This window comes from Meriones unguiculatus, chromosome 10, assembly GCF_030254825.1.
Source record: "Meriones unguiculatus strain TT.TT164.6M chromosome 10, Bangor_MerUng_6.1, whole genome shotgun sequence".
Classification (NCBI taxonomy): Eukaryota; Metazoa; Chordata; class Mammalia; order Rodentia; family Muridae; genus Meriones; species Meriones unguiculatus.
This window is the reverse complement of record NC_083358.1, coordinates 21018465-21044590: the sequence shown is the minus strand read 5'-3', so window position 1 is coordinate 21044590 and position 26126 is coordinate 21018465. Positions and strand designations below refer to the sequence as shown.

Sequence of the window (26126 nt, the reverse complement as noted above, 5' to 3'; positions counted from 1 at the left end):
GTTAGGACAGCTTACAGGTAATAAAAATCAACAAGTAAATAAATGAAGACAATGTCATCCTTTGCACTATTATGGTGCTCACCTTTATAGGTGGTTCTTTTCACTACCTGGTGAATAAGGCTGGCACTTCTCTATACCCCAGATAAACTCTGAGGTCGCAGCTGCATTCTAGAGAGAAACCTTCCAGAGGCAGGCAGAGGGCTCTCAGAGTTGTCTGTGAAGTGCTCTAGCAGGAAGAGAAACTTGGCAGGTGAAGTGAGGCTATGCTTAGCTCTTAGTGCCCTTTTGGTGGAAGAGTAGGGATACCTAATTCTGCCTGTTGGAGCTTCAACTTCAGCATTACAGGAAGAGAAAGAAACAAATTCTAAAAGGGGGTGTCCTAGTTAGGGTTTCTATTGCTGTGACAAACACATGACCAAAGCAACCTGAGGAGGAAAGGGTTGATTTGGCTTCCACGTCACTGTTTATCATTGAAGGAAGTCAGGGCAGGAACTCCAACAGGGCAAAAACCTAGAGACAGAAGCTGGTGCCACGGAGGGGTGCTACTTACTGTCTTGCTCCTCGTGGCTTGCTCAGCTTCCTTTCTTAGAGAACCCAAAACTGCCGGCTGAAGGATCACATCACCTACAATGGACTGGGTCCTTCTTCACTGATCACTAATTAAGAACATGTCTTACAGTGGGATCTCATGGAGGTAGTTTTCTCAGTTGAGGTTCCCTCAAATAACTCTAGCCTGTTTCAGGTTGACATAAAACTAGGCAGCACAGGAGGTTAGAATTCATTGGTTGAAGAATTGGGGAAGGAAGGAGAGAAAGAGTCTGGATGTGGCAGCACGCTCCTTTAGTCCTAGCACTTGGGAGACAGAGGCAATTTGGATCTCTGTGAGTTCAAGGCCAACCTGGTCTACAGAGTAAATTCCAGGACAGCTAATACTAAACAGAGAAACCCTGTCTCAAAAACAGAAAGAAAGAAAGAAAGAAAGAAAGAAAGAAAGAAAGAAAGAAAGAAAGAAAGAAAGGAAGGAAGGAAGGAAGGAAGGAAGGAAGGAAGGAAGGAAGGAAGGAAGGAAGGGAAAGAAGGAAGGGAAAGAAGGAAGGGAAAGAAGGAAGGAAGGAAGGAAGGAAGGAAGGAAGGAAGGAAGGAAGGAAGGAAGGAAGGAAGGAAGGGAAAGGGAAAGAGAGAGAAAAAGAAAAGATATTAGGTTATGTATCCAAATGTCTAGTGAGTAGGAGCACAGTTAGACCTGGAGGCTCAGAGGATCAATCAAGGCTCTTTCCTTTCCCTCCTCCCTTAGCTTGCTTCATTGGTGTCTTGCTGGGTGGATTTTATATTCCAGTGTCCACTGGGAACTCCAAGACACTAATTTAAGTAAATGGGGGTAGGGAGTCAGCTACCTTTTCTTGGAATTCCAACCTGGGTTCTGGGTTCTGGTTTCTGGCTTCCTTATCCATTCCTGAACCCGTCATTGTGGTGGGGATGGGGCAGAGTATTGTAACTTGCCAACCTGGGGTATGAGTTCCAGCCAGAGGGAGGTCAAGTGGGTTGTCAGCATACTCAAATAGCACTGGGACAGAGACTGGGGAGTGGGGACCACTGATTGATTCCCAAAGGACCTTAGGGTGGGATCAGGAGGGAGTATATGATGTGCACAGCCACATGTCTGAGCTTGTCTGGATAGGATACTATGTCTGAAGAAGTAAATAACTATTTCTGCTAAAGACTAGAGAGAGAAAATAGAAATAAACAGAGAGACATCAGGAAAAGATGGTTTCAGTTTTGGTTGATTTTGTTTGTTTGTTTGTTTGTTTGTTTGTTTGTTTGTTTGAGACAGGGTTTTTCTGGGTAGCCTTGGCTGCCCTGGACTTGTTTTGTAGACCAGGTTAGCCTCGAGTTCAGAGGCTAACTTGCCTTTGCCTCCTCGAGTGCTGGCATCATAGGGGTGTGCCACCACACCCAGGAAAAGAGACTTTTATTCAGCAAGCCCCATTTCCTCTACTGTTCACTACAAAGTTACTGCTTTAATCCTAAAAGGTGGCAAATCCACTGGATCTTTGAGTGTGAAGCAGCTCAGTGAAGGCTTGAAGTCCATCAGCAATAAATACCTACCTGGCTGGGCTTGCAGCTGCCACTTCGAAATTCACTTTTCTTTGAGATTTTTTCAGAATCTAGAAGCTGTTTCCTTTGTCTTTCTTAGTAAACATTTACCTCTTCCTTAAGCCACGGACTTATTTTCTATGCTAGAATATTCTCTGATTTTACTTGGAACTCCCAAAGACTCTCCGTCAGTTTATACAGTAGAGTGACCTACACTGGTCTTTCTGCACTGAACCGCCACATGAGCAGAAGCTCTGCTTAGTGTCATTTGAGCCCACAGGCAGAGGCTTCCCAGGCTCCTTGGAAATAGGGATGATGGGGAAGCTAGAAAGGAGGGTGGGTAGACAGATGCAGCCCTCAGCAGGTGCAGAGTAAAAGCAGTGGATGGATATGTAAATGAGAATGCAATCACAATCTCTTCTATAGAAAACTGTATGTAGGCATTCCTGAAGATGATCAGGTTAAACAAAAGAGTGACAAACCTAAATGAAAGTAATTATAGATCTTCTAGTGTTACTGTTACTACTTCCCTATCCTCTCTGTAAATTTCTGGATTTTATATTATGATTTTATATTATGATTTTATATTATTTTTGAGCCATTGTGGCTGCTGCCACCACCACCTTCTCCTCTTCCTCCTCTTTCTCCTCTCTCCTGTACAGCTTTTGAAACAGTTGCACTCTGTAGCTCAGGCTGCTATGGAATCTACTGTATGTAACGCAGCCTGGCCTCAAACCTGTGTCCTCCTGAGACTGGGTAAACCACATCTGGCTTTCCAGACTTTTTAACTCATTCATCCATTGACTGATTCAGCAAGTAGCTACGGAATACCTACTGTGTGCTGGCTCCTTTCTAGGCATTGGGGATATAGCAGGAAGAAAAACAAAATCCCTGACTCTGCAGTGTGCATCTCAAGGAGAAAAACAAACAATCCTTAGGGGAACATGTGAGCTAACCAGCAGCACTGTGTGCTAAGAAGAAAATAAAGCAGGTGAGAAGGATCAAGTGATAGTAGAAGGAGACTGCTCCTTTCTATTTTAAAACAGGATATGAGCTGAGCATTGGGGAGCAAGGCAGCACTCTTCTCAGAGAAGGTCCTGCTGTAACACAGGAAGTGAGGCCCAGACACAGGGCCAGAAGCAGAGTCCTATACTAAAAATTAAAAATAATGAAAAACAATGTAGATGGGCAGAATTAATTGTTCAGAACAAATTAGCAAAGAATAGTGTGTTCAAAGATGGCTCCTGGTTCTTCTATTATGGAGAGGGGGTGGGGCAAGAGGGAGAGTAGACAGTGAAAGGGATGAAGCTACTGCTTCTTCAGGGGAAAAGAGAAACCATTGTGGGGTTGGGGCAAAAGAATGAAGAAGCTTGATTTGTTGGGTTTGTTTGTTTGTTTGTTTGTTTGAGACAGGGTTTTTCTGTGTAGCCTTGGCTGTCCGGGAACTCCCTTGTAGACCAGGCTGGCCTTGAACTTTAAAGAGATCACATGCCTTGCCTTCCAAACTCTGGGATTAAAGGTGTGTGCCATCACTACCAGGCCTGATCTGTTTTTGAACACTTGTTCCCTCTGCAGTAAGGAGGAAGGGTAGACAGACAGAACAATTAGAAGGTTGCTGAGTAAAAATGGACCTGGCATTGGGGACTGAGAGTTTAGCTAAAAGCAGGGAGACCTCTGAAAGCATTTCCTTCTCTATGTGTGCTTGTTTTTTTGTTTTTGTTTTTGTTTTTGTTTTGTGTTTTGTTGTTGTTGTTGTTTTTTTCCTGGTGGCAGGAGGAATGCATATCCTTCCTTTATAGAAGGGAATAACCTTTCCTTCCAGAGCAATAAATGTCTGCAGTTTGGAGACCAACAGCTTTATTCTCTAAGGTCATTCTCCCCTCACAGCATCCCTGCTGAGGTTGAATATGGAACTGGGCCAGATGAGGTAGCACTCTTCTTATAGTGTACTGTGGAGGCCCTGGCATGGATGGGGGACAGGGTCCAGGAAATAAGTCATAAGATGACCTCTAATACCTGTCATGCCCAGAAGGCTCTGAAAATGGGAAAATTGCTCTCACAATTATATTTTACACAAGAAATCACACTATAATGAAGAGCAAATAGCAAAGGCTCTACTATGCTTTGTGCTGATGTCCACAAAACATTTCCAGTCATCAAACCCTAGAATTTAAAATCCAGAGAATCCCTAGTGGTCCCTTGCTGCTGTGCAAATTCCAACCATGACTTGTAGTGATCTAGCCTATACTGCATATATCCATAGCCCATAGATGACAGAATGTCCATGGCAGCACCTTAGAGCCCTGGCTAGGAGATCAAATCCAGGGACCTGGGCTCACAGTCACCACCTTCCACTTATAAGGATCATCTATCCAAGAGTGTAGCTGTGGCCTGCAAAGTTACAGGTGGGTTAAAGTATCCTTGTATAGGCCGGTGAGATGGCTCAGAGAGTAAAGGCGTGTGCCATCAAGCCTGAAGGCCTGAGTTCAATACCCAAGGTGCATGTTGGTGAAAGGACAGAACCGGCTCCTATAACTTGTCCTCTGATCCACACACATAACCCCCACAAGAAATAATACATGTATAAATAAATAAATCTTTGTATTTATCCCATCACAGGATAGGTTCACTTGCCTTTCCATCCTAAATAATGAATTCTTTTTGTTTTGAACCCCAGGGGTTGCCCTTCTCTCAGATGCATACCCTGAAGAAATCTTGGTTGACCTGTTGGCCAGATATGACAGTGGCAAAGATAAGCATACTCCAGAGACCAGAATGAAAGTTGGGGAGGTCCTGATGCGAGTTGTCAGAGCATTGGGTGAGTTTTTTGTTCATTTGTTCTGCTTTTGTTTTTGTTTTCCATTCCATTCCTCTGAAACAGAGCAGTGTGGTTTGGAAATCTCTGGGTGCTGGAAGGCTGTGACACTACAGGTGAGTACAGATCAGGGTGGTGATGAACTGTGAAGGACTGAGCACATACTCAGCAAGTAAAGCCTTGAGAAGGTAGTTTCTTTCCTTATAGCTGTGTAGTTTCTCTGCCCAAGAGCTGTGTGTTTTCCTGGAGTCTGAGAGGTTGGAGTGGGCTCTCGGCATGCAACCTAGGCTGGTGGAGATGCGCTGTACAGTCCAGGCAGGCCTCTGCCTCACAGTCTGCTGCCTCAGCCTCTAGAGTGTGGGAGTATAGGCACACTGCACCGCACCAGCTTTAGGGCCTGACTTACTGTGGACCTGGAAAGAGGCTTCACAACTGAGAGCAGCAAGTGTGAAAAGATGAATTTCAAGCAGGCAAGGAAATGTAGAACTAGTGAGGACTGTCTGCTGTGCCAGTTTGCCCGTGTGTGTGGTCTCGATGAATTTCCCAACCAATCCTCTAAACAAGGTGTTAGACCCAAGATGTACATGAAGCTGTGGCTCAGACACCATCAGCATTCTGTGCAGGGTCCTTCACCCGTGAGGGGCGGTGCTAAGATCTGACACCCTGCCCAGAAGCTGAGGGCTGAGCTTGCGTGGGCTGCAGATGCGGCTTGCCTGGGTCCAAACACTGACCTGCTTCTGGCTACGGGAGTGATCATGGGACTTCTTGGTGCCTCAGTGTCCTCATGTACAAATCGGATATTCATACTATATAAAGTCGTATTTTGAATAATAAAATTAAAGGGAAGCAACTGTAGCTAGTGGTACAGGACTGAAATCCCAGCTACTTAGGAGGCTGAGGTGGGGATCACAGTTCAAGGCCTGCATGGTTTACAGAATGAGTTCAAGAACTGGGCAACTTAGTGAGACCTTATCTCAAAAGTTAAAAGAGATGGGGCTAGAGAAATGTCTCAGTGGTTGAGGACACTGTTCTTTCAGAGGACTCAGGTTCAATTCCCAGAACCCACATGGCAGCTCACAACTGTCTGTAACTCCAGTTCCAGGAGATCTGACACCCTCACACAGATATACATACAGTCAACATACCAATGCACATGAAATTTAAAAAAATTAAAAATTAAAAAAAGTAAATAAAGGGATAGGGGTATAGCTCAGTGGTAGAGTGCCTGCCTTAATGTGTGAGGGCCTGGGTTCAATCTTAATACTGTAAAAAAAAAAAAAAAAAGGTAAATAAAACAAGACAAAAACCCCAAAACCACAAAGGAGACCCTGGGGAGGGAGCTTAGAGCAGACCAGTTGGAGCAGATAGCCATTCCCTGGGGTAGGGCAGAGGTGAGGATAAAGGCTCTAAGTTCGGAGGGGCTCCGCTCTCTTCAGGTGCTCTCGTGGTGAGCCTCGTTTCCCAGGCAGCCCTGATTTCAAGGGACCCGTGGATCCTGGCTGTCCTGCTCTCTCAGCTCACTCTTCTCAGTTTACAACCGTAAGCACACTCGTAGCTGTTTATTTGTTTGTTTGTTTGTGGGTTTGTTTTTTGTTTGTTGTTGTGGTTGTTGTTTTTGAGACTCTCTCTCTCTCTGTAACCCAGGCTGTCCTGGACTCACTCTGTAGACCAGGCTGGCTTCAAATTCACAGAATTTGCCTCTACGTCCCAGAGTGCTGGGGTTAAAGGTGTGCACCACTCCTCCTGGGCAGTCATGGCTTTAACTGTCTCACATCATAGGACAGCACCCATAATCTGAAAATCTGAAATTCCAAATGGTCCAAAATCCAAACTCTTTGACTACTTATCACAATATCATAAGTGGAAAATTCCATACCACAAAACTTTGTTTTATTCAAAAAAAAAGTTTTAAGCAAAATTACTTTCAGTTTATGCATACTCAAATGGTACTCAAAACAGAAATGAATTTTTTGTTTGTACTTGTGCATAATCAAATATTGTGAAGTTCAGAAAATTGCGAAATCTGAGCAGCTCTGATCTTCAGCCTCTCACACCTGTGCCGGTGTGCTGGGTGTGGAGAAAATGACTTGGAGTCCTTTAAAGATATAAACAGTGCTTATTTGTACAGCATAAGCAGTTTTCCTATTCGCTAATGTTGTGGAGGTCCTTGTGAACAGCAGCGTTTTGAAGCTTGCCCAGTGCACAGCCCAGTTGCCTTGGCTGGACCTTGCTCCTCCTCATGGCCAGCAGTTTGTGGGGAAGGAGCTGGGGTGCAGAGCAGTGCCACCTGCCCTTGGCCTCACCCCAACCCCCATCTGTACAAGGTGGTGGTGGGAAAGCAGCAAGAGTTCATTTCTTTTTCTGTCTTTAAACCTTGGGCTGGGTGTGTGGCAGAGGCAGGCAGATCTCTGTGATTTCAAGGCCAGCACGGTCCACATATTAAGTTCCGGGCTAGCCAGGCCTACGTAGTGAGACACCATGTCAAAGCTCAGTGGCTCTCTGTGTACTTATCACCCCTCAAATCAGAGACGTGCAGAGACCCCAGAAGCTTCCTTTTGCCCCTTCTGGTCTGCACCTGCCCCAGAGATAAGCAGTTGTCTACATGTATTTTATCATTTTCAGTTTACTCTGATTGTTCTTGAACCTCATTTTAAGGGAATTAAATCTCCCTGTTTCTAATAAGCGGTTGTGAATTTAGGTTCCCTCTGGAAGTGTAAACACACTACTTCCTGGTCCGTGCAGTAAGGAGCACACAGGTGTCAGGTCACCCCACTCTGAGAGATGTTGAGCTTTCCAGTGGGACCTGGTGTTTCCAAACCTGTGAGCTGCCAAAAGCTCAGTAGTCACGGATAATCTTTCCTAGACACATTGGGTTTCGTTTTCTGGTTTGGGGTAATTTTTTATTACTTTTTTATTTTTTGAAATTATAATTACATCATTTCCTTCTTCCTTTTACTGTCTCTAAACTTCCCCATATACCTCTCCTTGCCCTTTCAAATTCATGGCCTCTTTTTTTCATTAATTGTTATTGCATGCATATATTTTTATACATATAAAAATTCGCGTGCACACACATGTATTACCTTCTCAGTGTGTGTAATGATACTTGTATGTGCCAAGGGTTGACCGAAAAGCAATTGGTGTGCTTCTGGATGGGGCTTTCTCCCACTCTCAGCACTACTTAGTCGCCTGTTCTTTGTGTAGAGCTGAGGCTCCAGCGTGTTTCCCCTGTGCACTTTGACATGTCTGTTGTTGTTCTTGTTCAGCTCTTGTTTAGGAAGTCATGTTGGTGAGATTTTATGGATGTGACTTTTTTAGACTGAGTCCTGCTTTATAGCAGGCTGGCCTTAGACTTGTAATCTTCCAGCTTCAGCTTCTCCAGTACTAGGATTATAGCTACATATCACCGCATCCAGAGAGGATTCTGTCGTTAAAGGGATTATTTTTAATTTTGTGTATGTGTGAGTGTAGGTGCTTTGGAGATTAGAGACACTGGATCCCTGGGCCTAGAGTTGCAGGCTATGAGCCACCTGATTTGGGTGCTGTCAGCCGAGCCCAGGTACTCCGGAAGAGTAGTGTGCAATCTTAGGCAGGTGGGTCTCTCTGAGCTCTAGATCAGCCTGGACCACAGAGCTAGTTCCAGGACAGTCAGGGCTATACAGAGAAACCCTGCCTCAAAAGAAGAAGAAATAAAAGTACTATGCACTTTTTAAAAAAATATTTTTATTTATTTAACTTTATTTTATATGCACTGCTGTGAAGGTGTCAGATCCCTTGGAATTACAGACAGTTGTGAACTGCTAAGAATTGAACCCGTGACCTTTTGAAGAGCAGGCAGTGCTCTTAACCACTGAGCCATCTCTCCAGCCCTACATTTTTATTTTTTAAGTCTGTATATTTAAAGATCTTGAATCACTGATGTTTGTATTGTAGGTATTTTCTTCTTCTGTTGTTAAGTTTTTAGTTTTGCTTCTGAAACGAGCTGTGGGGTTTTGTGGGCTTTTTTTTTTTTTTTTTTTGTAATGCTTTGTTTTGGTGTGGATAAATCTTTCCTATATGACTTCTCTCTTATATGGATAGGTCTTTCAGACCATGACTATCTAAGATGAACGTATATATCTTTATCTCTCCCTTTTGATGTAGAGAAGGTTGTGGTAGGGTTTTGGCTCACTCTTGTCTTTTTAAAGGAACTATTCATTTTTTTTTTAACTTTTAGAAATGTAATCTTAACACATTGTTAAGTTACCAATCACTGCAAATGTTTTTCCATCTGTTTCCTCTGTGTGGTCCAATGTTGATATTGACAATAACCTGTGGGTTATTATGTACTATTTCATTTAAAAAAAAGAAAAAACTTGGAAAATGTAAGACATTAAAGTGGGTGTGGTAACACATGCCTGTGATCCTAACACTGGGAAGGTAGAGCTGGGGCATCCGGAGATCCAGGATATTCTCCACATAGTGAATGTGAGGCCAGCCAGGACTTCCTGAGACCTTGCCTCGAAAACTAACGGCCAGCCAGACTGCCATGCTCATTCCGCAGGGTTATCACAGCTGCGTAGGAATGACGTATCCCAAGTTGTCTGTTCCTCAGCCTAGGGAGTGTTTCCGGTGCCCCAAGGAAATGCCAACTCGTCTCACAACCTAAGTTGCATTTCAGGCTATTAGGCTTAATTAGTCATTCATAAAAACCTATTCATCTCTGGGGCTCCAAATAAATGGCTTAGCAGATAAAAGCATGTGCTGCTTTCCCCAAGGACCTGCGTTCGATTCCTAGCACCTTTTATCAGGCAGCTGACAGCTGCCTGTAAGTCCAGCTCCAGGGAGATCTGATAGCTCTGACCTCTGCAAGCACCCCAGTTACGTGCACATACTCACCTCACATTCCCACACACACATAGAAACATAATTGTAAAAAATATTTTCAAAATTTATTTGTCCCTTTCCATAAAACATCTACAAATTCTCTTACATTCGGGACTTTCGTATACAGCTGCTTCATCTGTTTTCTACCAGTCATATTAGTATCTTACTCTTTTTGATATGGGTTGTTGAGCATCAAACCCATGGCCTTGTGTGCTACAGGCAGGAGCCCTGCTACTGAGTTATACCCTCCTCAGAACATTGAAAGGAGAGCTTTCTGTCACCTCCCTTTAGAGTTTGTGGCCACCTTCAAAGTAACTATCTATGCTGTAGCCTTTGAGGCTCTCTTCTACCTCTTTGAACTACTAAAAAATACTGTAATGTTTAGAGGATATTTCTATTCATGTCCCTTGCAAACATTTAGTTCTCATCTTAAGGGATAGGTGAAAATAAAGAGTTTTTGTTGTTGTTGTTATTGTTTCGTTAATTTGTTTGGCTGAGTTTTGGGTTTTGACACCAAGGATTGAACCCAAGACCTCACACAAGCTAAGCACACATGTGATCACTGAGTCACACTCTTCACCCTGGAAGTTGCTTTTTATTTGTATGTGATGCCTTTTCAAGCTCGGGTAAGAAATCTTTGATGCAAAATGATTTTGCCTGTAGTGACATCCAACGACTCTCTGAATTTAGTTTTTGTCCAGTTTGAAACCGTAAATTTCTTATTGTCTGTCCTTTCTAATGTTAAAATTTATCTTGAATATTTTTTCCACCCACTCTGTCTTGGGAATGAGGGCATAATGGTTCAGTTCAAAGACATTTACTGAGGTGAACGTGACTGTCATCATAGAACTGAGGACCCTGAAGCAGGGGGTCAGGATTCTAGGCCAGCCTGGGCTACATATCAAGATCTTCTAGGTAGAGGCAGGCAGGGAGGGAGGGAAGGAGAGAGACAGAGACAGACATAGAAAACTCAGACGTTTATTGAGTAGCCACCTAATGGTAGATCTGTGGGCAGCTGAAAGTTGGAGCAGGGAGCTTATAGTTCAGCTTGAGGTGATAGTGAGAGGTAGGGTGAGACCTGCCCACAGCATTGTGAGGATGCAGAAGATGGGTCCAGTTTGCCCTTTTTCTTATTGAGATGTAGTTGAAGATGGCCGGTGCACCAGAGACACGTTTTCTTGTTGTTTTCTTGCTTTGTTTTGTTTGTAGCTCAGCAAAGCTGGCCAGTCTGGGGAAAATAACTTTGGTATCGTAGTTCATAGTTGTTTTGTTTTGTTTTTTTTCTTCATAGCAGAGACTTAAGATGAAAATGTAGAAGTGTGAATAATAGGGTATCAGGCTGGGTATTACAGATTTCAGCTACAATAAGCCATAGTTAAAGATTAGAACTAATTTTTGAATTTTAACTTATCATTATTATTTTCGTTTTTGAGACAAGATCTCAAAACCTCGTAACCAAGTTGGCCTAAAGTTCACTATGTGCCCAAGGCTGGCCTTGAACTCCTTATTCTCCCAAGTACTGGGATTACAGACATGAACTCAACACACCTGGCTCTAGAATTTGATTTTTTGGTTCAGGGGTATGGTTCAGTGATTAGAAGTTTTTGTCACACAAGTTTGAGGACCTGAATTTTGTTCCCAGAACCCACATACAATCAGATGTGATAATGTGTCTGCAATACTGGAACTTCAGCAGTAAGATGGGAGGCACACAGGCCATTCTGTTTTGCTCAGGGGCAAACAAGAAAGAGATCCTCTCTCGCACAAGATGGAGAATGAGGGCTGATACCTAAGGGTGTCGTGTAACCTCAACACAGGCACCATGTCATGCATGCTCCCCCAACAACACTCACAGACACAGACACATACCTACAGAGACACACAAACAAACCCATAGAAATGCAGTTATTCTAGCCTACAAGGCAAGTACCAGGCCAATGAGAGAAGCTATCTCAAAACCAAGATGGATAGCATCTAAGGAAGAGTAGAAAAAGGTTGTTCTGCACACACGCACGTGCGCGGGCACACACACACACACACACACACACACACACACACACACCCTGCCAAGTGTGATCCAGTCAGCTTGGATGTGGCTCAGCTCCACAATATACTAATATAATATACTATATACTAATATAATTTGGGAACACTAGTGTAGTCAAAGGTAAAGGCTGAAGCCCAGATTAATTTATTAGTTTATTTTAAAATGTGTAAATAGATCATTCTCATCCCCCAACTATATAGTAGCACATAGTCATTTCACATCATTTTAAATATTTGAAAGTATGTAAAAGAAGCCTCTCATCCATAATTTGCCAACTAGAAGTAACCACTTTTGTTTTAATATTTTACTTTCCTGAGAGATGCTAAGGACTGGACCTAGCGTTTCTTGCATGCATGAGCTATACCATGAGTTACGGCGTCAACCTTCAGGTTAACTTTTAATGATTTTTTTTCTCAGAATTATATTTATGTGTATATTTCTGTTTTCATCTAACATTATTCATGAGTACTTCTCTTTTTAAATTTTATTTATTTCCTCTGTGGTATATCTTTCTGTGTATCTGTGTGTGTGTGTGTGTGTGTGTGTGTGTGTGTGTGTGTTTGTCTGTGTGTGTATATGTACGTGGAGGGTGTCGGTCCGACGTCAGCATGCGGCAGTTCTCTTCTTTTAGCATGAAGGTCCCGGGATTGTCAGGCTTAGCATCAGGTGCCTTTACCTTCTGAGTCATCCCTGCAGCCTGTTTTCTTTCTTTCTCCATTCCGTCATGGCTTCTCTCTCTCTCTCTCTCTCTCTCTCTCTCTCTCTCTCTCTCTCTCTCATGTGTCTTGCTGTGTTGCCAAGGCTAACCTTGAACACTTGAGCTCTAGCTATCCCCTTCTCGGGCTCACATGTGCACTACCATGCCCAGCTCACGAGTGCCTTTTTAAATTAATTAATTAATGAATTATGGAGTAGCCACTTACTGGTAGATCTGTGGGCAGCTGAGAGTTGGAACAAAGAGTTTATAGTTCAGCTAGAGGTCATGAAATTAAATAAAATTAATTAATTAATTAATTGATTAATATACGGAAATCTTGCCTGCATGTGTGTCTGTGCAGTATGTGCACGCAGTGCCTGCAGAATTCAGAAGAAGCATCTGATTCCCTGAAACTGCAGTCACAGACACGTGCTCTGCTGACAGTGAGCTGCCGTGTGGGTGCTAGGAACTGAGCCAGGCTCCTACGGAAGAGCAGCCAGTGCTCCTAACCACTGAGCTATCTCTCCAGACCCTCATGAGCACCTTTTATATCATTAAATACTTTTCCTGAAAATACAGTGATTAATGGTTGTATTATAGCCAATGACCTGAATGCGCTGGGATTTTATTTATTTATCTTTTAGGGAGATAGTCTCCAATTAGCCTGTTGCTACTCTCTTTCTGATTACAGGGGGAACACTGCTGATTTTCTATTCACTCCCTTTAGTGAACCTTTGATTCCTTTCTCAGAACTAGTTCCTGGGGAAAAATGATTAGGTTAGAGTACATGTGTGCTTTAAGACTCTTCATTTTTAGAACAAGGTTTTCTTTCAGAAATGTGCATCTTGACAGCAACGAATGAGACTGCCAATGTCTCCCAGAGAAAAATTCTTCCATGGCTCCCCATTAAATTTCCAAATGTAGCCATTTCTCTTCAACTGTATGTGCCTTTGATCCATAATGAACCAGGAAACATGGGATTCGTGACTCAGTGACAGCCTCTTGCCAGGGCAGCTGCAGTCTGGTCACGTCGCTGTGAAGCAGAAAGAACAGCACTTCTTAATTATTTTTAGAGGTAGTACGTAGTCTTCTAATCAGCAAGCTTAGACAGGTTCCCGTTTGCAGCGTCAAAGCCTTCTGAACAGCTGTGGCCACGCTGTTCCCTCTGGAGTTTGCCTGTAGGACACATCAAAATCCAGATTTGAATGAGGATGGGGCAGAGGAGTCAGTCATGGATCTTTGTTGGCGTATGCCACACTGCAGGTGGAATTTCCAAAAATCCTGAGGCAAAATAGAGTCTTCTCTCAGAATACTAGGTATTCCAGGAGAAGGGTGGGTCTAGGCTTTAGGGTGTATTTCTAACTGTTGAAACTTGCAAAACTCCCTGTCAACCCTTTTCCATGCTGCCGGCTTGGATTTTATGTTTAGGGGTAGCAATCACTTTGCCCCTCAGAGTTCATTCAAGTGATGAGCAACCCAGGATCCACTTTCTCCCAGCCCATTCAGCTCCAGGATAAAGCCCATAATCTGATTTTAGAAAACCTATAATCTGTCCAGAGACCAGAGTATTTGGTCTCAGATCCTGCTCTGACAGCCCGTCTTCTTCTATCCAGTTATAGAAAATGAAGAAAAACTGAACATAGTCAGCCTTTGTATCACCTATTCAGTTTCTGTTAACTAACCAATCATAGCTTGAAATTTTTAAACAAAATTGTGTGCAGTAAGCATGTGTACATACTTTTTCTTATAGTTACCCCCAAAGCAATAGCATAGAGCAGCTACTCATATAATATTTAGATTACACTAGATGATCTGCAGTATCTGGGAAGCTATGTGTAGGTTTTTATAAGGGACTTTCTCTCATGCAGATTTTCGTATCCACCAGCAGATCCTGAAACCAGTTCCTCACAGATACCAAGTGACAGCTGTAATTGGATTTGTCTAACAGGCTGTGATAAGTTCTAGTTGGGTTAGCCTAGTAATTAAGACAAGGGAAATGACTATTAAATAGCAACGCAACGTAATATTTTACAGGATGATCTGTTACAATTCACACCAGGTATTCAACTAAAATTGTGACCTATTTCCAAAGTGAAAGTTATTTTATTATTTGCTTTGGTTGCAAAGAGTAAAAATGTCTTGTTTCAAGAAATACGAAGCTGGGCATGGGATCACTCACTTTTAATACTTGCACTAGGAAGACAAATCTCTGAATTGGAGGTCAGTCTGCTCAATGTCATGAGTTCCAGGACAGCCCAGGGCTGTATAGAGAGGCCCTGTTAAGCCAGGCGTGGTGGCTCATGCCTGTGATCCTAGCACTCAGGGAGGCAGAGACAGGCAGATATCTGAGTTGAGACCAGCCTGGTCTACAAAGCAAGTCCAGGGCAGCCAAGGCAGCACAGAGAAACCCTGTCTTGGAAAACCAAAACACTTGCCTCCAAGTCTAAGGATTTACATGGTAGGTGCATGGCTATCGCACATGAGTTGTGGCATGCACATATGTGCACATACACAAGTAAATAAGTTTACATTTAAATAGTGTTCTGGCATTGATGGTTGTTTCTGCGGTGCTGTTTGTTGAGGCCAAGACCCCGTGTCTTCTAGGCTAAATGCCCAGCCCTGGGGTGTCTCACTAAGCAGATCGATGTAAAGCTGCACTGTCATTTACACACACACAGAGAGACACACACACACACACACACACACACACACACACACACCCTGTCATGGGAGTCAAATCAGATAGTTGGCCCAGCTAGCTTTACACTTTTTATACTTTTTTAAAAAAATAAGAACACAATCTTGCTAATATAGCCTAGACTGGCGTTAGCCTCCTGTCTTGGCCTCCCGAATGGTGGGTTTGTGGATATTTCAATTACACCTGGCACTGGGTTTGATTTTGATTGATTTTTTCTTTTAATTATTAATGTGTAATAAGATTGATCATGATTTTTTAAACTTTGTTTCTATGACCTAAGTGACTTTTATGATTGATATTCTAATGCAAAGCCACTTATTCCTGATTAAACCTCAGTTAGTCTACTATACTACTAGTTTGTTTGACTGTATTTTGTTGCACATTTGTCTCTTTTTTGTGAAAGGACTATGGTGTATAGTCTCAAATTTGGGAGGTATGGTTTCCTCCTATTCTTGTTTTGGGTTTGTTTTAGGACAATTCAGTCTACAAAATGATTAAGAAATTGGCTTCTGCTCTTTTTTCTTTTTTTCTTTTTTTCTTTTTTCTTTCCTTCCCTCCCTCCTTCCTTCCTTCCTTCCTTCCTTCCTTCCTTCCTTCCTTCCTTCCTTCCCTCCCTCCCTCCCTCCCTCCCTCCCTCCCTCCCTCCCTCCCTCCCTCCCGGGGAGTGGTGGCACATGCCTTTAGTCCCAGCACTTGGGAAACAGAGGCAGACAGATCTCTGTGAGTTCAAAGCCAGCCTGGTCTACAAAGTGAGTCCAGCACATCTAGGGATCTGTTGTACAGAGAAATCCTGTCTTGAAAAACAAACAAACAAACAAACATTTTGAATAGTGTTCATTGTTTATTTCTAAATAATTCATAGATTTACTTGTGAATACATTTGGGAGTTTTTGTTGATGATTATTTTGGTTTTCTATTGAGACAGGCTATCACTCTGAAGCATAGATTGGTCTAAAGTTCACTATTATCCTGTGCTGCCAACTCTTCTGCCTCAGCCTCTCAAGTTCTGGGATCGCAGGTGTAAGCGAACTGAAAGTTTTAAAATTTCTCTTGGGACTACTAAGACTTTATTTTCTTAAGTCAATTTTACTTGTTAATGTCTTTAAAGGAATTTATCACGAAAGTAATTTAGTATTCTCCCATCATTTTGGTGTTTATAGGCTTTATTGTGTTCACCTTTGCTTCATTTTCCACGTTGGTGATTTGAATATTCTCAGGTTTCTCTGTGTAGCCATGGCTGTCCTGGTCTTGCTTTGTAGACCAGGCTGGCCTTCAGCTCACAGAGATCTGCCTGCCTCTGCCTCCTCTACTGCTGGGATTACAGGTGTGTGCCAACACACTGGGCTGAGCCAGCTTTTTAATGTCATTAATTTTTCTAATAATTTTTTGGCTCTTTGTTTCATTGGTTTTTATCCTCTGTCTCTGTTTTCTTCTATCTTAATCATGTATTATTACAAACAAATTACCTGGAAACATGGTGAACAAAAATGACAAACATTATATCCCAGTTTGTGTAGAGTAGGTGTCGAGGGAAGGCTTAGCTGAGTGCCTCCCCTAAGGCTGTGGTCAAGGAAGTAGAGCTTTAGAGCCATCTAAAGAAATAGCTGGAGACAGAACCACTTTCAGTTTGACTCATTGTTGATGAGATTTGTTTTTTTAGGCTGTTGGACCAAACACCTCAGCTTTGTTTTAGCATCCTTTCTTTTTTATAGTTAAGGTGTGTGGTCTGTTGTATGTTTGTATTGGGTGTCTGTCTATATGATATTGTGTGTATGGTGTGGTCTTAGTGTGGATGTGAACACACGTGCAAGTACATCCACACATTTGTGTGGAGACTAGAGGTAAATGTTGGGTAATGGTGGGTGATTTCCTCACTCTCTACCTTTTTTTTTTTTTTAAACAGGGTTTTATATAGCTCAGGCTGGCCTTGAACTTATTATATAATGAGACTCGCTATTCTTTTAAAATATATATATATAATTGTGTGTATATATGTGTGGTATATGTACACATGTGAGTGCAGGTTCCCTCCAAGGCCAGAAGAAGGCATCAGATTCCCTAGAATTACAAACAGTTGTGAGAGCACCCAACATGTGTGCTGGGAACTGAACTCAGGTTTTCTACAAGAGCAGTATGTGCTCTTAATTATTGATCCACTTCTTCAGCCTTTGTTTTATTATTCTTAATCCTCAATCATAGCTTATGGTAGCAAATACTGTTGGGTAGATAGAGAAGGCAGGGCCATACTACAGAAGAAGTTGGGTGAGATAATTTGAACTTGATGTGGTGGACATTTGGGAAATGTGATGGAAGAGATTTAGGTGTGGTCAGCAGGGTTGAATGAAGGATGGATGAAAAATGGAGAGCCTGGAGTCAGAGAGATTACCGGGAGGCTGCAATGGGTTTGTTTGTTTGTTTGTTGGCACAAAGAGCACAGGATTTGACTAGAGGTATGTGTTGAAAAGAATTTAAAAAAAAATAGCTGTTATAGCAGTTTAGAGGAATTGCTGAGAGACTGCCATTTTGTTTACTGTCTGGTGGATATAGAATTATCATGCTTCTAATAACTGTTGTTCCTAGAGGATGTTGAAAGACTCAAATAAGCCTGGTGTGGTGGCACACACCTTTAATCCCAGCACTCAGGAGGCAGAGTTTGAGGCCAGCCTGGTCTACAGAGTAAGTCTAGAACAGCTAAGGCTGTTACACAGAGAAACCTTATCTCAAAAAACCAAAAGGAAAAGAAAGGCTCAAATGGAAAGGTACATATGAAACCACTGACAAATGAGTGTCGTTCCTGAGATTTAGATATCCCCATATTAACCCTGATAGTGAGAATTTCAGATATCTAAGTAGAGAGGTCAAACCATCTACTGTGGCAGCCATTGGACACATGAATAAGAATTTTATGTATGTAGGACTTAATGTTGGGTTGCATTATGCCTTTATTGGAGGTGTGCATTATAACCCAGCTGCCATGTTCTCCTGTGTGTAATTATGGATAATTACAGCAAGTCCCTGAGTGGGCAGTTAGAAAGTTAAATCAGAGTATACGTGTAAAGTGTTCGGAAGCAGCATCTTGCATGTCAGGGTAGATAACCGGCCTATGGTCTTGTTTCTGTGTGAGTGCCTCACGTTTCTTCATTCTCCCTCAGTAAGCAGCCCCGAAGTCACTGTGAAGTGTGTGATCATCCCGTCCTGCTCTGGAGCACAAGCCAGACTAGAACATGTATGCCATGTCAGCTGCTGGGCATTTGAATTACTCATCTTCCTGTCACTCTTGAAATGGCCTGCAGTTGGTTTTGATTGCTCTTAGTCATAGAAGGTGACAGGTTCCAAGAAGTTCTTATTAGAACTCACTGAAGTTCTTATTCATATGCTCAATGGCTGCCACACTGATCAGAGAGTCAAATTAGATTAGAAAGATCCAAAACTGACATAAATCAGGGTTTGTTTGTTTTGTTCTGTGTTGGGGACAGGATCTCAGTGTGTAGCTCTAGCTGTCGTGGAGCCTAATATGTGGAAGAGGCTGGCCTCAAGCTCACAGAGGTCCTCATGCCTCTGCCTCCCAAAAGGCAAAGACACTAAGCCTGGCTTTCGTTCATTTGTTTTAATAAGACTATTTGTTTTTGGTAAGAGCACTGTAAAACCAAATTACATTGAGAAATGGGCTGAAGAGGTGACTTTGCAGTTAAGATGCCTTTGCTGGGTCCCAACATGATGGGTTACAGGCAGCTGTTAACTCCCAGTCCAGGGGATCTGACTCTGTTGTCTATGGACGCCTCCAAGTCACAGGATGCACATGTAGAATACTCAGACACATACACATAAGTTAGATTGTTTGTTTTTTGATACAGGGTTTCTCTGTGTGGCCCCGGCTGTCCTAGAACTTACTCTGTAGACCAAGCTGGCCTTGGATTTAGAGATCACCTGCCTCTGCCTCCTGTGGGACTAAAGGTGTACACTACCACTGCCTGGCTTAAAATTTTTTTTTTTTTTAAATTTTAAATGTATACTATAAAACTAGAAAAACAGCTACCTGCTAATGGCATAAAGTCTTAGGGGTAGAGTGTACATTGGTGACTACAGCAACAACAAGGGATTTATTTCTGTAGCAAGAAAGAAATGGGACGAGGCTGTGGTCCTGTACCTCTTTAATCCCAGCACTCAGGAGGCAGAGGCAGGTGGATCTCTGAGTTGAAGGCCAGCCTGATCTACAAAGCAATTCTAGGACAGCCAAGGCTACACAGAGAAATCCTGTCTCGAAAAGCCAAAAAAGAAAAAGAAAGAAATGTGTGGGAATGGTAGGGTTCCACAAATTGTGACCCTTAAGCCAAACATAGGTCACTTCCCACTTTTATGCATCTTATAAGTTAATGAATTTCTTAATTTTAAATAGTGGAGGAGGGAGGGGTGAAAGAATCTTTTGTGTTGTAATTTTATAATTATGGTCAATGAAGATTGCAGTGTCCACAAATAAAGTTCCATCAAAACAGTCTCATTTACTTACATATTTTCTGTGGCTTCAAAGCTGAATAGTAGCAACTGAAAGTGAACAAAGTCAGAAGCATGCACGGAAAGGCCTGCTGACCCTTAGGGCACCATTGCCCAAGCTCACAATGTGTTTCTTTGGCAACCCTTCACTGTTTGCTTTTCAGCAGTTACTCATCTTTTTGTGTTATCCCTGTGTTTTAGTTTGCTCTTCCCATATAAAGCTTTATATCCTACATTCAAAAGCGGAACCTTTTATAGTTTGATCTCTTTAAAGAAGAGGTTGAATAGGAATTTCAATTCTTTGCTAAAAATGACCAGCTGCATGAGTCACTGGCTGGAAGGTACCAGATGCCGTTGGCAAGGCATCATTTCTTTAAAGCTAACAACTAATTATACTTGCATGTTTTAGCATTTTATTCTGTATTTTTATTTTTGGTATTCTCATTTTTTCTTTTTTTCAGCTCATTCCCTTATTCCAATTTAGACTCTGCTTCATTGTATGTGAGAGAATGTGGAACCGTTAAGCACTCAGTTCACTCTTTGCAAATTTTGAAATAGGCTTTTGCATTTATTTTGATTTTCTAAATTGCAAAAGCCTAACCCAAAGATCTGATTAAAAGACAGTATTTCTCTAGGAAAAAAATACTACTTGATTTTTTTTTCTTATAGAACTTTATGTAGTGAGAATTTATTTCTTAGCACTTGAAAGCTACCCTTAATTTTTTGTGTGTGGATGGGTCATTTGCTTGCATATATGTCTGTGCACAGTGTGTATGCCTGGTGCCTGCAGAGGGCAAGAGAGGGCATCTGATCCCCAGGACTGTAGGCAAGACAGTTGTAAGCCACAGTGCGGGTGCTGAGAGGGACGGCGTCCTCTGGAAGAGCAGCGCATTGTTTTAACTGTTGAACCATCTTTCCAGCTCCCACGTTAATAATTTAAACATGAAATTGTAGCGTTAGGTCACAGACTTCCTAATTTGTACTTGTCAGTATGATAAACCTGGGGCTGGAATTCAGTTGAGAATGCTTCCAGACAAACATGAGGGTAAGTTTGGATCCCCAGCACTTATGTAAAAGGCACATGTCTGGAACCCCAGCACTGGAGGGGTGTGTGTAGATAGACACATCCCAGGAGCTGGCTAGCCAAAATGGTGGACCCAGGCTCCATTGGGATGCACTATCTCAAAAACTCAGGTAAAGAGCAATAGAAAGAGATACTTGATATCAGTCTCTGGTCTCCACACACGCACACTCAGGCAAGTGCACCTGCACATGCACACATGTAGCACAGACACACTATTAAGAAGCTCGCCAACTTCTGTCATGCTTGAATGAGATTGAACATTTACATAGCAAATTAAATTCATTAAATTATCTCAATAGTTTTAATACTTTCATCATCCAGAATGCAAAAAGAAAATCTTCATTCAAGTCTAGATTTTTTTTTATCCTCTTTTGTCTTTTAAAAAGACTTTTTATAACCCAGACTTTTCCTTCTTATGACCACATTTCTGAATGTTAAATTCTACCTTTGAAGAAAGTTTCTGGAGTGTGTTACCACCTGGGGTACTCTCTTTAGGAGAAGGAATCTGTTTTGTCTTGTCAGTTTCTTACCCACATTTTTCGTACATGGTGACTTTGTGCAGATTAAAGCCCATCTGCAGAGGGTCACTGAGCTGCTGAGGTACCATGATGACTAACTTAGTTAACACATCACCACAGCATTCTGGGCCTCTCTCTGACCCTCCGTGACTGTAGCACACTGGGCTGCCAAGAACCCACTGATACAAAGAATTTCCTGTATATTGTTTGCTTCTGTCAAGGAGATACTTATCTCTGGCCCTTATTTGCACATCACTGCTCTCTGAAGAGACAGAAAGAAAACATAGTTTTGCAAATTGAAGTATGAGTTAGGACCTCAGTCACTCCCTCTTGTCCTCCTGCCCTCTTCATTCTTCTCTCTCAGGTTTAAAATCTTTCTGTACAACTCCTTATGCAGATTTGACCATCACTAGAAAGTAATCAATTTTCAAAAGTTGTTCTGCCTTCAAATCTTTCTCATCTTTCAAAGCTTATAAAAAGCAAGCGGGAGGTATATTAAGATTTACTGGGCTGAGGGACATAGCGCCTAGTAGGGAGAGAGTTTGCCTGGAAATGCATGATGCCCTGGGTTCCATCCATTTATAAACTGTATATAAACAGGGTTTGATGGTGCAAGTCTGTGATCCCAGCACTCTGGAAGTGGAAGCAGAAATATCAGAAGTTCAAGGCCATCCTGAGCTATCTAGAGATTTTTGAGATCATGTCTCAAACAAAACCAAAAACATTTAAAGCATTTATTAATCCTACGATTGTATTATTATAGGATTATTTTGCGTTTTTAATTAGTGGGCTGTCTAATACAAAGGAATGGCATTTGAATGATTAACTAGAATCTGAAGCAGTATGCCCATTCATCACCTTAACCACTCAGCTACCACAGTAGTAGAAATATTTGGAAGGGGCTAGAGAGATGGCTTAGTGATTAAGAGTGTGGATTACTCTTCCAGAGGTCCTGAGTTCCCAGCGTCCATGTCAGGCTGCTCACAACCATCTGTAACTCCATTTCAAGGGCCTCTGACTCCATAGGCAACTACATACATGTGTACAGACATGCTCACATACAGATAATTAAGATATTTTTTAAAGAATTTTTTTTAAAGAGGTAAGAAGTTTTTTCAGTGTCTAACATTCTGTACGAACAACAGTCCTGCGTCTGGGCTGCGTTGCACCTACCTATTTTAAGTTCTGTGTGTTTAATGCCTCGATTCGCAGGGATCTTGCTACCTTCTCAGGGGAGCCTGTCAAAGACTGTGCGTATACAATTTGCATCTGAATCATCCTTGCCTAGGTGGTCCATGTGATGAGGCAGTAAGGCGCAGTGAAACAGAATCAGGAAAGAGTTTGGAAATCTTACCTCACTACTGTGGTTCAGGGATGCCTCTTAGTTATATTATCTTACCCGAAAGAGGATGACGGGGTAAATGAAAAAGTAGGGGATCAACAGCCGTAGGGGGAAGAGTGGGTTCTGACATGTAGACACCAGTGGGGGGCATCCATCCAGGGACTACCCAGCATTCCTGCCCAGTGACTACTGCGACCTGCCTGTCCGACAAGCCCCATCAAGAAGAGGTTGGCTTTAGCAGGCACACTCTGCAGTGCTGTCCCAGCACATCAGCCTGTGGCTTCCCAGCCTCCCCAGGCCACTTACAGATCCTCTTCTCAGATCAGGGAATCGAAAGTGCTCACCTTGAAACTAAGAAGGTAATTAATACCTTTGAAAATAAGAGATGGAGAATCTTGCTCTCTTCAGCCTAAATGAGTAGGACCCCACTCCTTCACCAAAGCTGTTAAGTGGAAATTCTGTTTGTCTGTGAACTAAAGGCCCTTGCTCCCATTGTGCCCTGTTCATTACCATTTCAAGATGTAAGCACTGCCTCTCTTTTGCCCATGCCTTATAAAGTTAGACAAAGAAATACGAAGATTATAAGGACCTTGAAATGTCAGATGTGGAGCAGTCAGTTGGCCGGTTTGTGCCCTTTGTTCTAGAACGGAAGTTCCTGCTGTTCTGAATGGTGAGCCAAGTAAATGTCCCTGTGGCTGGAGAAAGAGCCCTCTGCCTGGGAACCAGAATCAGCTTTTGAAAATAGCTGGTGACCTGGGAGCAACCTCTTTTCAAGTTTACTTTTGTGACTTGTGACACAAGGCTCTTTTTTTCAACCTCCCTCAAAATCTTAGTTGTTTAAACAAGGTAATGAGCACACTAGCCCTTTGCAGGTAAAGCGGCTTTGGGTGCAGCCAGCATTGCTTTGCCTGTGTCTTGTCTGCACTTCACTTCTGTGTTCTGTATGATCCTCCTGTTTATCTGCAGCTGTGTGCTAAGCAAAGGAGAAGGAAACTGGAAAAGAAGTGATTTCCCTGGAGCTGCAGGAGCATTCAAGGCCAAAAAGTAATTGTTAAAAGATCAAAATTTACCCATTTTTTTTTTCATGATGAATTCTGTCAAAAGTTAATTGCATTTAAATTGTTTAATTTTCTAAATGGCTTTTCAAGAGGATATCCTGCCTGTTAGATATGCCACATTGGGCTGATTTGCTCATGACCTTGACAGAATTGTAATCTGTTGACTCTGGGACTCATGGCAACAAGTCAATTTATCAGAGCAAGGACAGAAGCAGCAGGTGACAGATCAGATCTTATCATGTCTCCTGTTTGCTCCTTTGGATCAGTGGGAGCATTCTGCCATGTACATGACTCTGCGGGAGTCACTGTGCCCGGGGATTTGCTAATTCCTGAACTAATGAGAATCCACACAAAGGAAAAGTACTTCTTCCTTTTTGCAGTTACTGACTTAGTGACATTTGTTGTTGTTTTTTTTTCTTTCTGACTGTTGTAAACTGTTTGATGGGCAAGTCCAAGGCAGGGCTAACACATTCCCACTTTCTTTTCACTGTGTGCTTAATTTTTCACCTACTAAAATAATTCTTTTTATGAAGTTAGTTGTTTAAACAAATTTGAATTCTTCATAATTTCCTTGAGGACACAGCTGTTTGTTTCTCAGTAAGGCGATCACTGGCTTCCAGGAAAGGGAGCTGCTGCTAGCCTGGTGTTACTTCATGAGGTAAAAACCCTTAGAGCTAGACGGTGACAGATGGTGACCGGGACCTACCCAGGCTTCACCCTGTTCACTTCCCTGAGCTGTTGGGAATTGCCTGAAGGAAGGGTGGCACTTCTCCAGTTTCCCAGGTATCTCCCAGTCTGTAGCCAACTGTCTTCAGAGAGCACTTCCTGAAAATAGAGGTGGGAATTTTGAAAGTTGTTCTTCATAAAGACATGCATATTGTTAAGGAGACAAGAAGAAGACAGTGAATGTTTGCCATGTCCGGTGACACTGGGGTGCCATTGTCCAGACAAAAGGTCTGGACCAGTCTCAGAGTATGGTGACTCACATAAGATTCAGCTGTGAGAGCATCTCATCTAGGTGAGGGGAAAAAAGAAACAAAAGCTGCTTCTGGATGCGATAATTGTGGTTTTATTGCTTAAGCAGATACCAAGGAATAACAGTAGGTATCTTAGAGACCAAATTTTATTTTACAATTAAATGAGTTGGCCAATACTTATGAAATATAGTCAGCATCTAACCTGCTAATGGAAATAGTGGGGTTTTGTTTTGTTTTGTGGTTTTCTTTGTTTTGTGACAAGGTTTCTCTGTGTAACAAGAGCCCTGGCTGTCCTGGACTTGCTTTGTAGACGAGGTTGGCCTCAAACTCACAGAGATCTGCCTGCCTCTGCCTCCCGAGTGCTAGGATTAAAGGCATGCACCACCACACCCAGCTACAGTTTCTTGTATTTGTTTTTTAAGTAGGTTTGCAAGTGTCTAAAGATGACTTAGCATTTAAAAAAGAAACTGTGTGTGTGTGTGTGTGTGTGTGTGTGTGTGTGTGTGTGTGTAAGAATGTACAAATGTAAGAGTCATGCTGGATACCAAGATATTGACCCAATTAAATTTTTTTCTTAAATGGAAAATTAACGTTAGTTATAAAGCTAACTTGGAGCCAGGTGGTGGTGGCATATGCCTTTAATCCTAGCACAGGAGGCAGAGGCAGGTGGACCTCTGAATTTGAAGCCAGCCTGGTCTATCTATCTAGAGAATTCCAGAACAGCCAGGCTACACAGAGAGACCCTGTCTCAAAAATAAACAAGTAAATATAAATAAAGTTAATTTGGAAGTCACTTACTAATATGTTCTGTAAGTCAAGATAAAAACATTTTCAGAGGCTGGAGAGGTGGCTTGGTGATTAAGAGTGCTTCCTGCTCTTGCAGAGGAAGCAAATTCAGTTCCTAGCTTAAAACCACCTGTACTCCAGCTCCAGGGGACCCAGCACCCTCTTCTGAACTCCAAAGTGCATGTATGCACACACAGACACTCATATGCATATCATTGTAAAATAGTGAAAATACTGTAAAAATACTAAGTAGTTCCTATGTTTTGGCAAATTTAAATTTTCTGGGTTTTGTATTGTTAGATGTAAAACTAACGCAGAAGTACTCTATAGTTTAAAGAGTAGTTAGTTTAGCATCGTATCAGTCAAAGCATTTGTGATTGCAATTTCTATCTGTGAATAGAAATTACCATCAATGGGTTTCATAAGAAGTCAGTTTCCACCTATGACACAAAGTCTAACTGGGTAATTCTACCGCTCATGGCATCATTCAAGGACAGGTTTCTTTCATTGTTCTGACCTGCCACCTTCACCTTTCAGGCCTTTATTACCTTGGGTTTCCAAGACCATATAATTTCAATGTCCTTGCATGCATTTTTCTCTCTTCCGGAAGGCTTTCCTTCTCACTTTATTGTCCACTATGATTCACTCTAACC

The 26126-nt window shown here is 42.3% G+C and overlaps 1 protein-coding gene across 3 annotated transcripts in view; it reads left to right on the top strand.

Moving 5' to 3' along the window:
* Positions 1-26126, top strand: part of Has3 (hyaluronan synthase 3) — a 194200-nt gene that overhangs the window by 88302 nt on the left and 79772 nt on the right. For all 3 annotated transcript variants that reach the window (XM_060392025.1, XM_060392023.1, XM_021632504.2), the window contains one exon: positions 4772-4912. In XM_060392025.1, the coding sequence (XP_060248008.1) occupies positions 4772-4912 (141 nt within the window). The remainder of the gene's footprint in view (positions 1-4771; positions 4913-26126) is intronic.